This window comes from Pezoporus flaviventris, unplaced genomic scaffold, assembly GCF_033815535.1.
Source record: "Pezoporus flaviventris isolate CSIRO_AGI_PZ_B2104156 unplaced genomic scaffold, CSIRO_AGI_Pfla_v1 ptg000078l, whole genome shotgun sequence".
Lineage (NCBI taxonomy): Eukaryota > Metazoa > Chordata > Aves > Psittaciformes > Psittacidae > Pezoporus > Pezoporus flaviventris.
In genome coordinates this window covers 17,544,436-17,557,024 of record NW_026892626.1, presented here as the reverse complement: position 1 = coordinate 17,557,024, position 12,589 = coordinate 17,544,436, and the positions used below count along the sequence as shown (strand labels likewise).

Genomic DNA, 12,589 nt, shown 5'->3' with positions numbered 1-12,589 from the left:
CCACTTCTCAGGATTGCTGGCTGTGATGGAAGACAGAGCAAAGGTGATGTTTTAAGGCTTATAGACCCGTTTTGAGTATGCATTTACTTTGCAGGCAAGCTACTTAAAAGTTCCCCCAGCAAGGGGGCATGAACTTCTGTCTTTGTATCCTGATACTTGGTGATGGCTGTTTACTGCCCTGCAAGGAGAGGGGTTGATGCCAGCCTAGTTTCTTGAGTCCTTTGGTGTTAAAGTAACTGCAGTTGCCATGCGAGTCTGTCAATATGGGACTGGATGTTCAGTCGAGTGCTTTTAGCCCTCTACTGTGACAAAGCCTTAGGAGACAAGATAAACAAAACCAGGGTACTCAAAGCAAGATCTTTATTTCAGCTACTTTTCCAAACAGCTGTGGGTGGGTGAGGTACAGCAGTGAAGCAGTTTGCCTTAGCAAGAACTTGTCATGTATGCTTCATACGAATGGCCTGGGATGCAAGCAAGAGGCTGGGAAAGGAGGAACTGGGGGACATGATGTTTCTTGCTCCTGCATGGACCTTTTGACTGTTATGTCAGTCATTTTTTAGGAGGAAAGCAACTAAATGGCCTAAAATATCACTGCTGCAGGAAAGCACGTTCTTTCTTTCCAGTTCCATTTTCCAGAAATGAGGCTGTTGTAAGGTGGGAATTTTCAGACATGAGCATGGCCTCAAATTCCAGCTTGGCAATGAGCACTCTGAAATTGGATTTAAGGCAGGGCCTAGAGTTTCCCTTAAAATGGGAAATGCCCACATTCCCAGGCATCTTGTATGCTCTTGTGTATTGGTAGCAGTACAGAAGTCTAGCAAACTATGTCCCTTAGAAAAAGCTTTGCCAGATTGCTATGCTGTTACTTCTTCACTCCTAGCATTATGCTCTCAGAATATTACATGAAAAGGAACAAAAATGTAACTTGGGGTAAATGCACTGTGCAAGATAACGTTCTTGACACTGGTGAGTTCTTGCCTACCTGAGTGGAGCAGACCTGGTGTAGGTGCTTATCAGCAGTGCTGCGCACTGCAAAGATACTTGAGCATTGTTGTATGAGTAGCAACATCCCTTAACCAGCACCCAAGTAACTGGTGTCTGAGGAGGATCCTTAGATATAATTAAAATGTCTTCTCTAAAGCAGAGCAAAGAAGTTGAAGTTTTGCTACTAATTTAGCAAACTCTTTGGGGATGTTACTGGGGACCTGTATAGGGCTGCAGAACCGGGGCCTTCTGCATGTGTCTTCCCCAGGGTACGTAAGGCACTGTCAGTACTTGAGTAACTTGCATCACCTTGAAACAGTCACCTCCATCCATACACGTGCCCCTGGCATGGACTGACAGCCCTAAAGCAGGCCAGGAGGTCTGTGGGCATTCCAAGTGGAACTAGACATATGGGCTTCTAAGAGGGAAGACACTAATGTATCTGCCAAAGCTTTGAGCCTAATGCTGATGAATGGCTACTCTACAGCTGGCTTGATTAAATAGCCATTGAAGATAATGTAAACATCAGACTCCTCACTATAGATGGCATTTTCTCTCTCCCGCTTGAACATCCTCACCCAGACCTCATCTCCTTCCTGCAGGTCCAGCATCAGGCTCTGGCTCTGCATGATGCTCCGGTCGCTGGGCTGGGCATAGAGGATGGCCACCTCTTTCTCATTCTTCATCAAGTGCAGGTAGGTCTCCTTGAAGTTCCAGGTGTGGACATTGAGGCTGAAGTAGTAGATTCCTGCCACGTAGCAGAAGAACTTCCCCGAGAACATGTTGAAGTGCTTGTAGAGGTTCACAAACTCGGTGTCAAAAACGACTTGCTGGAAGTAGTCTGAGCTGTGAAGGGGTTTTCTCCGACCCACTGAGAATGCAGCATAGAGCTGCTTGCAGGAATGGCCTTGTGGGCCAGGCTGGCCTTTCTGTCCCTTCCTTCCATTAAAGCCACGTAGCCCTCTTTCTCCTTCCTTCCCAACTGGTCCAGGGTACCCTTTTTCTCCCATTTCTCCCTTCTCACCTGCAAGCATGAAGGAAAACCTAGTCAAACGCAAGCATGTGAAGTCCAAGTTGCAAATACAGACATCCTGCTGGAGGCAAACAGCAAAGCAACTCCTAAACCACTGTTTATCCAGCACAGATATCTGGAAACATTGGTCAGACACCAGCACTTTCCTGTTTCTTGAAAGGATAAAAACGCCAGGGGAAGGCTTAGCTCCACTGAGCTGTGTCAGTGTTCAATAGCAGAACTTCATGCCCTGACCAGATGGGTTACATGAATCCAGTGTTCATGACCCCAGCTGCTTAGTACAGGGTTTATAGCATTAAGTCATTGATTTTTTTGAGCTCGGAATTGGGCCTGGTCAAGGTGGTTGGCTTTGTCTGATCTGTGTGCTCCCACTCACAGGATTCCTGGCACATCTCCCATTTTGTATAGATGATGTTTGTTTGTCTGCCTCGGTGAGATACAAAATATGCAGAGGAAAAAGTGAGTGAGCATCTTTCCTGGTTTCTAAGTCTACTGTTCAGTAATTCCATGATGACCTTTGTAAATGTGTTTTAGTGAGCTGAGCTTCAGTGATTCTGGGTTTTTTATTGTGGATTAGAACCTTTTGCCAACTCTTCTGCTTGCACACATTTACAGCCTGGGTAAATAAAGTGGATGAGTTTTTTGGTGTAGGGAGGAGCAGAGCATACAAAATGAGGGTGAGTAAGTAAGATACAGGATGTTATCACAGTAGTCAGCTCTACCCACCTTTGAGGATGGTGATGTCTATAGTGGGCTGGACTTTGGGTACCGAATAGGCGCGGTCACTGCTCATCCTTGTGTATCGTGAGGAGATGATGGAGATGGGCTGCTCTGAAGGCCCACAGCATCTCACACATGACAGGCGCCGTGGTTCTCCTCTTGGAAGACCCTTTTCCAGCGCAGCACCGACATTCACAGTGGACACCAAGAACAGGAGAAGCACAGGGCTCATCTTCAGCAGAGCCAGCTGGACCAGGCAAAGGAATAGACATTATTAACACAGTGATTCAGATCAGAGCTTCTGATGGGCCATCTGTTAATGCTACCACAGGGTGCAATTCTTCTGATTAATTATTAGCTTACCCTGTAGTGGCGCCAGGAGACACCAGGTAGGAAGGGGGCCCCACTGTGTAGTGTTTACAAGCAATGGAGAAGGTAATCCCTGCCTCTCATTACCTGCAGTTGAAATACCCGACAAGGGACGCCAGGTAAACAAAAGGGGAAAACCAAATCACAACCTGCTGATATCAGAAGCTAAGGCTGAGATGCTTGGAGCTGTCATAGCGAGCTCTGCTCAAGGCATGCTCGCTGCCCAGCTGCTCTTGGGCCAGCCCTTGTAAAAGGTTCTGTTGGTTACTACATCACCATCCTGAAAAACTCAATCACATGCAGAAAATGGATCTTTATTTCAATATTGAGCCTAAACATGTTGGTTTGGTTTGGTTTGGGGGTTCTTTGAGGGAAAATCTGGAGGGAAATGAAACTAAAAGGATTCAAAAGCACTTCTCTTTAGCCTCTCACAGCTTCTTGTTGATAACCTCTTTCCAAGGTGACTTCACCAAGCAGTTTGTGGCTTTGTTCATACTCGTGTGGTCTTCCCATCAGATTTTGCTTACTTTTTCCCTTTTTATTATCCAATGTTCAGAATGGAAACCCAAATAGCTGCAACAACCAGATGAAACTCAGATTTGCTTTGCGTAGACACTGGGTTTTGAGATAATTTCACCTGCTACTGGTGAGCTCTGAAGGCCCTGAATACTGGGTGAAATGAACAGAAAGGAAATGTTTCAGGCTGTGCAAAGGAGGCAAGTTTTCTCTAGCTCTCATCAGCCCCCTTCCTAGGGAGGGATTGGAGCAGGAGATTGGCAACTGCCCCCCTCATACCATGTGTAATTAGTGTCATTCTACTGATTGCAGCGGTGTTTCATAGGAGACCCATTTTGGACCAGTGCTTTTTTGGGTCTCATCCGAAGTCTGATTAGTCAGGTGGACTCTTGCTGACCTCAGGCTGGGAACAGCTTTTACAGCTCCTTTTCTACCCACTCTAATTCCTGGAATAGGTGAGGATGGCAGTAGCTAGATGTGACTTCAGAAATAGCTCGGTGAACACACGGGTCCCATCTGCAGAGCGTGGCAGGGCATCCTGTGCCTTGGAGCTCTGCATAGGCTTTGCTGGGCACAAAATGGACCCACTGAGTAAATATGAAAAGCAGGTGTTAGTGTAGGCAAGGTACTTGGAGTGTAGCAGCATTCTTAGGAGATGTTTTCTTCTAGTTCTTACCTGCCCTATAAGACCTGTTATTCACACATTTTATTACCTGGTGTAATCCAGCTCCCTGGAAACCTGATGAATACTCATTAGCAGCAACATAACTACTTCCCTCCTGACAGCAGTGAAAGTTCTTTCATCAAATCTGTCATAACTTGAAATGATCTTTCTTATCCATAATGGTACCTCATTCTAGGTGCAAGTCTGAGGAGGAATCGATGTTCCTTTTATATCAGTGGTTAGGGCCTGAATTTCATTTTCATTAAGTCATTTTTAATTTTCATTCCCTTCTTAAGCCAACTTTGCGCTACCAAACAGGAACAGAAATACACCGTAAGTCTAAATGGAGAGCAGGTCATAAATAACCAGTGACCAGAACAGAAAGTTTCCACTGCAAACAGCTTTTGGGGTGTGCATGATGCTTCTGGGGTCTTCTCTGCAGTGATTTAAGTTTGTGCATGTACAGAATGGTCTAAAGAAAACCCAAAGTTCACTCCGAGCTCCAGGCAATCAGGGACAATATATCCTCTTTGGGACTAAAAGCTATTTAATCCTCAGGAGAGTGGGTAGTCAATAACCTGGGGATAAAGTACAGGGCAATTGATTACATTATCAGAACATTAAAACCGGAGGATGTAATTGCTCATAATACCTTCATGAAGGAGAAAGAGCATTCATTAAGAGGGGTATTCATCATGGGCAGAAGGGAAAAGGATTCATAAATATGAAGAAATTACATTTTTATAGGCCATTATTCTCCCTTTGACTTTTCTGTCTTTAGAAGAGACTTAATGGGAAGGGGGAGGAAGTCAGGGTGAAAAATCAGTGTCAGATTGCACGCATTTCGCACTACAGTAATGCAAGTACCCATTGAAGAAATTGTGGCCACTTGCATGGTTCATGAAGAGCAATTACTCAAGTTATTGGATAGGAAATGCATTTGGGCAGGGGGGAAGGCAAGTGATGCAACAACCCAATCCATTCACACCCACACCACATTTTCCTTCAAAAGTTAGTGAAGTTAGTTCACTGATGGGGCAGAAATGTGGATTTGGTCGCAGTATCTGCAGTTGGGTAACACCTTAATGATATATGTGAATAAGCAAGAGTTTCAGATGTGTAGTCTGCTCAGAATGGACAAAGGACAGGAGAAGCAGTAAAATAAGAGGTGGAGAGAAAGGAGTCCAAAAGGACTGCAAGAAAGGAATGATGTATTCAGCGGTATGGGACTATGTTTGGAAGACAGCCAGTACAAACCAGGGCATCAGGTGAAGGAGAACCTCAAAGCTGAGAAATTGAATGTGCCAGAGGAAAGGAAACAAGATCTTGTCAGTGTGGAGAAAAGAATGATTTGAGCCAAATTTCAGAGGAGGAGCAAATATAACTAGTGGTGGTGAAGGCAAATCTGACGCTTTAAGACAAAAGATACAGAAAGGATGAAGCTCAGAATTTAAGATCTGTAAGGTAAAGCAAGAGGATGGCTTTAGCCATTTGACCTTGAAGATAATTATTGTGATCTTCTCTTGTCAAACGTAGCAATGATGAAGTTGACTTCAGCTGCACAGGTTTATTGTTGGGAGCCAGCAAAAGAGCTGGGCTTTGCTGTGCTATGGCCATGACTTGCCAGGCACAGGCTGGGATGCTGCTTCTGCACATTGTTCAGATCCCCACACCAGAGGGACATCCATCCTTCTTCCCACCATGATCCAGCATGCTGGTGCCTGAAATGATGCATTAGTACTGCACTGGATGCCTCAAGGATACAAAACTGAATACATTCCTCTTGGTCATCCTTCATGGCACCTCTGTAGAACTGGACAGGAGCATTCTGAAAGCAGCTGGAGGTATAAATCATTGTCTTCCATAGAAGGGACCTGCAAATCACAACCTGCTTCAATTCAGGAATCTTGGTTTTCCTATTGGATAGGAAAACCTGGAGCTGCTGACAGCCATGCAGACATCCCAATGGCTGGGGGGAAAACTGGTCTCCTGTCTTTGAGAACTTTGCAGACTGTCAGTGTTTCACTCAGGGACAAGAAGAGGATCTCCAGCATTCCTCTCTCAAACCAGCTTTTCCAGTTCAGCTTCTTTGGCTCTGCTGTAGCTTGGTTTCATTTACAAACAGCTGATTGACAATGGATGAGCTTGAAGTGCTTCCAAAGCTTGGAGTGATATGTAGAAGCATGTAAAGTGTTTTGATGCTTCTGATGCTGCTTGCAGAATGCTTGTGAAGCAAAATGAACACACTCACTGGTTGCAATCAGTAGTGTCAAGATACATTACTCTTCCCATAATATCTGCAAGTGGAACCACGATGGTACCCAGCAACCAAGCGTGGATTTAATCTGATGCTAAGGAAATCCTGCATGTGCTAAATGGGCAAATTGGTCTTTTGGGCAATATTTTGGCAAACAAAATGAGGATTTATCAATGATGAAATGAGATGCATAACCCTGATGAAAAGGCAGCTAATTTCAGTGTGTCTAGGTGATGAGGCTGGCTGGTGGTTGTGTTCATTATAACATTGGAATACATGTTGTTGTTGGAGAGGTGTTTAAACATAATGAAAGGCTTCTTTGACTGAAACCATCATTTAGCTAAAGCTTAAAAGCATCTGTTTGCTCTTTCTGTCCCTTTTTTCCCCTGTTCAAAATATTACCCAAAGGACTTGTTTGTTCACGTACTTGTGTGGCCCAAAACAAGAAGGAAAGGCAAGTGAAAATAGCAGTCTTCTTGCATTAAAGTCAAGCACTCCTGTTTTTCAGACCCCTTTGAAAGGGGCATCTCTGTCTTTGAGTAATACAAACCCCATGTTGGTTGCTGTCTCAAAGTGCTGGTGAGGATGCAGCACCCAAGCCAGGGGCACTGTTTTCTACCACGCTCAATCCAAGACACAACAGATGATTTAATACCATATATTTGCTCTGCGCTGACCTTGAAGAACCCCAACTTAAATGTAATCCATCAAGCTTTTTATCTACACATTTTTCCCTGTTATGAATAACCTGCATCAAAAGTGTTGGTTTTCCAGTGACATTTGACCTTCCTGATGCCTGCCAGCTAAAAAAGCCAAACTCCTCCCATGCAGGGCTTTAGAGATGCCACAACCCTTTGCTGGAGAAGGGCAGAAACCACTAGTTCTAGTTCAGGAGTTAAATGATGTGATTCTTTCTTCTTGTGTGTAACTTATTACAATATATGTTCTTGACACTATTACAGCTGGAGAGAGCACCTTGATTGATTTTTATTTGGCTCATGATTGAGTTCAATCTTATAGCTCGAGGTAGACAGCTTATGTATGAGGTGCATTTGCTCATGCAAAGCTTTTTAATCATTCTGTGTACCTGCAGGATTTTAACACTTTGCTATAAAGTAATTTATCTTGGCAGTAGAAGTGATAAGAAATCCTCATAATATCTGCAAAACCAGCAACTTGCTCTGCACACAAGGGAAAATAAAGCAAAGCAAGAAGGCGAAGCTGGATCTAAAGGTTTCTGTGTGGTGAGCAATGTGGAGTTTACAACCTGAACCTTCACCTTGGCCAAACCTTGTCTGGTCCGTTCCACTGCAAGCAGCCCCTGTGGGATGTATAGGTCACGTCCAAGGTACAGACCTACCATGATCTATCCTGCCTGTGTTTTCACTGGCTACAGTGGAACTGTGTCCTCGCCTTGCAGGGATGTTCAATAAATAAACCCCATTCATAACTGTGCTGAGCTCTCGCGCTGCGATATTGGGAGTTCGCGCAGCAGAAATTGCTCTTGGATCCCTGAGCTGCACTTTAAATTTCTGCTAGTGCTTTCCTTCTTCTTATTCCTAGGGCTGCACTGAGCAAAGCAGTCTATGACTACCCTTGCTTTAAATGCACTGTGCACAAGGCAACACCAGCCGCTGCCCTTTCTAATCAGTGATAAATCTGGGCCTGAAAACCCAGGAGGGCAGTTAAGACTAAAACTGTTTTTGCACCTCGGGGATGGAAAACACATGGATGTGTCAGCCACCTCGGCTTTGTTCCAGCCATGGAGAATGTTCTGGCTTTTTACCTTTTGTCTTCTTTCCAGCCTCATCCTCCTGACTGCTCCAGAGCTCCTTGATCACCAGCAGCAGGAAATGAAGCATCGTTAGGGTTGGGTTTGTCTGGACTCAAACTTCCTCTTGGAAGTGACTTGCTTGGGATTTGTCTTAATTTCTTCCCCAGGAGGACCTAAAGTTTCTTTGAGCAATTTATTGTAGAAAGCCCAAAACACTGCAGGAGCCTGTGCATTTTCCAAGGTAAAGCTGTGGCAGCTCAGGGGTTCCTTTGCCCAGCGGGCAGCTCCTCTCTGACACTATTCCATAGGGATGCTTCACTCGAGCTGAGCATCAGGAGCCTGTCTGCAGCCATGAAGTGACTTCAGGGCTTGGAGACAAGTGTATTTGGATGTCAAAAAGCTATGTGGTTTGAAAGTTTCCACTGTCTGTAGTGGTTTGCAGATGACCAATGTTAACGCCCTCTTGTCCATGGTGTTTATACAAGGCACTGAAGTGATGAAGAGGAGGGATGGAGAGGGCTGCCAGAGCCAGCCCTGGGTTGGTTTGAGCCTTGCCAGATCTGAGCAGGGCAGGAATGGAGGCAAAGCCAGGATCTAGCCATGGAGAGGTCCAGGGTGTTTTTGCTGCATCCATATTTATAACGGCTTGGGTGCACTCTTGGTCAGTGAGTTTGTAGCTCCATTTCTAATTAGATGCTTTGGTTTTTGTTTTCTGGTGCTTTTTTAGCGTGTGCCTATTTCCAGTGTGGGTGAATTGCCCTCAATTCCTCTGTCCCCATGAGCAGCGGTGGCTCATGTGGTTACCACGTGCTGCCTCCAGCTGAGATTTCACCGATCAGGTATGGCAAAAGATAAGCATTCCAAGCAAACATCTCTTCCTATTACCAGCACATGCATGGACCTGGGTGTTGTATGGATTTAACGCAGTCCCCTGCAGACCCTGTGGGAGGAGAGGCTGTGCCTGTTTGGAAACAGGCACTGGGTACCCGCATCTTTGCATGGCACTGCCTTTCCTGGTGTGCGACAGGGGTTATCACGCTTAGAGCAAGGGTGCTTGTTGGTTCCAAAGCAAACAACTCTCCTCTCTCCTTCTTATCCCTGCCTGCAATTCCAATGCCAGGAACATGCCTGCAATGTCCTGGAAACGGCCCTGCTCTGGGCTGGGTGGCTCCTTGAAAGCAATCCCATCTCTGTGGCAAGCCCAGGCTGTGATTCAGCCCAGCGCTGCTGAGGCATAAAGGGAGTTACAGTAAGTCATTCCCAGGGCAGCTTCTCTGATAGAGCAGCTCACTCTGACGAAGTGGACGGCTCCCAGCCCTCCTCACCCTTCCCAGAGGAAAAGCAGCTTTCCTCTGCAGCTTGCTGCTGTTGACTCAGTCACTCCGGGAACTTGGATTTCTGTGTGCTGAAATAAGGCAGCAGAGATGCTCCTGCAGCGGGTCCTGTCCCAGCTGGCTGGATGGGAGCACCAGGACGTGGGTGCTGGCAGCATCAGGATCATCCCATCCCGGCATCGCTGCAAACCCCTCAAGAAGCACATTGCAAAGGGCAATGATGAGGCTGGAGAAAGAGAATGCCCTCAAAGTCTCCCTGTCTGTGGAAGATGTCAGGAACTGGCACTTTCCTGCCCTGGGCTCCTGCAGCAGAACAGGCACCATCCCCATCCCACTGCTCAGCCACAGCTACAAGCAAAATTGGACTAGGAGAAAGCACTCCAGAACGATGCTACGGGTGGTTAATGGAACAAGGGATGTCAGTAGGAACAAATCAAAGCCAGCTCAGCAATAACCTGGCCTTGCACCTTGCCTGCTGCAGGGAAGCACAAAAAGCAAGACAAAGCAGAGCACCTCTTTCTGTGACTCACCCAAGCAACCTGCTTCTGCAGGTGGGAACACTTTATCCCCTATAGCCATAGTATTTTCTCCCTCCAACTCATTCAGACCCATTTAACCTACCTTCTGACTCAGAACCCCCGTCTCTTACTTTCCTTGCTGTTGCTTAGCAGGATGCATAATATGAAAGCTGCTGTTCATTCAGGTTCTTGACTTCCCAGTAGCTGCTGCAGCTTCCTAGCTGGAGTCCAAATGAAACACTGAAAGTCAGTCCTGCTCCTTACTGAAGTCCAGCAGCTGGGTTGTTTGTCAAAGCAGGGTTTGTTTTCTCTTGCTCCTTTGCTTGCATCAACTCGTGCTGGGCTCCTGTGCTTTTGTCCTGCTATAGCTTCCTCAGGACTCCCAGCCAGTCCGTCACGTTGCACCGTGCCTCTCACAAGGATGGAAACGAAGACCAAAAGGAATCTGTGAATAAAGAAATGTGTATCGAGAAAAGCACAGCCCCAAAACCACATCCAGTGTTCCAGCCAAGAGGGAAAGCGCTGGGATCACATGGAAATAATCCTGCTTTGGGTGATTTCAGCAGCTTTCCAGGCAGGAGAAAAGAGAAACAAAAATATCAACTCCACACTAAAATCTCTGGCTTTTGTGCATGAGGTGTAAAGGTGGCAAAAGCCTCTTGAAGGGGCACAGTGATGGAAACTGCCCCTGCAGTGGTGCAGGGGGAAAGTGGAAGTGAGGATGGTGCAAGTCCCTGGCTCGGGGCACAGTAGCACTGCACCAGTGAGGGATGATTTCAGTGGCCACGCTTCCTTAGCTGACACTGTACACTTGCTCCCACATTGGTGGCTTTATCTAAAACCAGGTTTGGGTTTTTTCCTGCTGTTGTTGGTTTTACGGGGGTTTTTATTCCTTTTTTCTGTTTTGCAAAGCCTCCCATTGACTGTAAAAGAGGAATTTAGAAGGGATGGGTACTCCATGCAGCATGAGCTCCAGCATCATCCCCGCGCTAAGATTGAAAGCGAAAAGCACTGCTTTGATTCTCCTAAGAACATCAGGAGGGGAAAGGTGTGATTTGTCCTCTTGCAGTGCCCTTCCCTGTTGCAGGTCACAGCTTAGTGCTTTAAATACTCCTCCCCTGCAGTCCTTGTGTGCTGCCCTGCCCTGGCCCTAGCACTTCCACACCCCACCAGTCCATGGGGACACAGTGGTGCTGGCTGGGTCAGGCTTTTAGAAGCAGTCTCTGCCTTACTTAGGGAGTGATGGGATGTGAGAGCACCTTCAAACCCTCCCTGACCCAGCCAGGCAGGGCATATCTCAGCCAAGCTCTTCCCTAGCTCTGTCCCAGCTCCTGATTGCTTCACTCTGCTTTACCCACTGCCCAGGAGTCATCTGTCCTCCATAGCTCAGAGCAGGGAGACGGCTGTCATGGTGGGAAAGTGGTTTTGTGCATATAAAATCGGAATCAAAACAACTTTCAAAGCTGTAGGTGAGCTGGGTTAGTTAAGGGAGAGCTCAAATGGCTTGTGGATGACTTACGTTGGCAATGGTTTTATGTCGGTGGTGTTAAACAAAACTAGCAGGTGATTAAACAGACTGCAGCGTAATGGTGTTGTATTTTAATTCAACAGGCTGCATCCAGGGAGGTGAGAGGGAATAGGGCCTATTGAGGAGCAAGGGTGAGGAAAGGTTTATGTGATGCTGGGAGGCTCTGTTAACAAGGACTAGCAAGGCAAAGCATGGAGGTTTGCTGCTGTCCTGGCATGAACCTGAGCAGCATCCAACTCTTCATGAGTCATCCTCTGGCACTGGGCTCCTCCAGAGCAGGCTTCCCAGAGCACCCCCTATCCCTGTCCCCATCCCCGTCCCCATCCCTATCCCCGTCCCCATCCCTTCTGGCCATAGCAGTGGTCCCCAGCCCTGTGTGGATGGGCAGGAGCAGACTGCATCAAGGCAGATGCTGCCTGGAAAAGGGCACATGAAGCCCCATGCAGCAGGGGGGGGGGGGGAAATGCAGCTGCAGCCTTCCCAAAGCTGCCAGGAAAAGTAAAACCTTACTCACCCTCTTTTTGGAGGGACCTCAAACAGACTCTAAGAAAAGAAATTACTTTGCCTCACAAATGCCAACCGAAAGCCTTTCCTGTCATCTCTGCTCTGGATGAAACACCAAATTTGTGTAATCTTTTCTCATCTAGCATGTTTCCCAGGTATCCTAGCATGTATTCCAGGAATCCAGGTATGCTTTCCTCTTGGCACTGCTTCGCACCTTTCATGGAAGGGAGAGGCTCTTCCATGTGTCCTGCACTGGTGCCTCCAAATCCAGTGTTACGTTCTCTTACTTGGTCCCACGAACCAGTGAGTCCAGAAGCAAATGGCATTAATGGCTGGTAGAGGCACCACATAGGTGACACCGATGCCTCTTCAGGATTGGGGTCTGTCT

The 12,589-nt window shown here is 46.7% G+C and overlaps 1 protein-coding gene across 1 annotated transcript; it reads right to left on the bottom strand.

Annotated features, from left to right (window-relative positions):
• Positions 1-401: 401 nt before the first annotated feature.
• C1QTNF8 (C1q and TNF related 8) lies at positions 402-10,829 on the bottom strand. Its single transcript, XM_061473414.1, has 3 exons — positions 10,273-10,829; positions 2,744-2,984; positions 402-2,008 (listed from the first exon to the last, which is right to left on the bottom strand). The coding sequence occupies exons 2-3, from the start codon at positions 2,967-2,969 to the stop codon at positions 1,461-1,463; spliced, it is 774 nt and encodes a 257-aa protein (XP_061329398.1). The 5' UTR covers positions 2,970-2,984; positions 10,273-10,829; the 3' UTR covers positions 402-1,460.
• Positions 10,830-12,589: the final 1,760 nt, after the last annotated feature.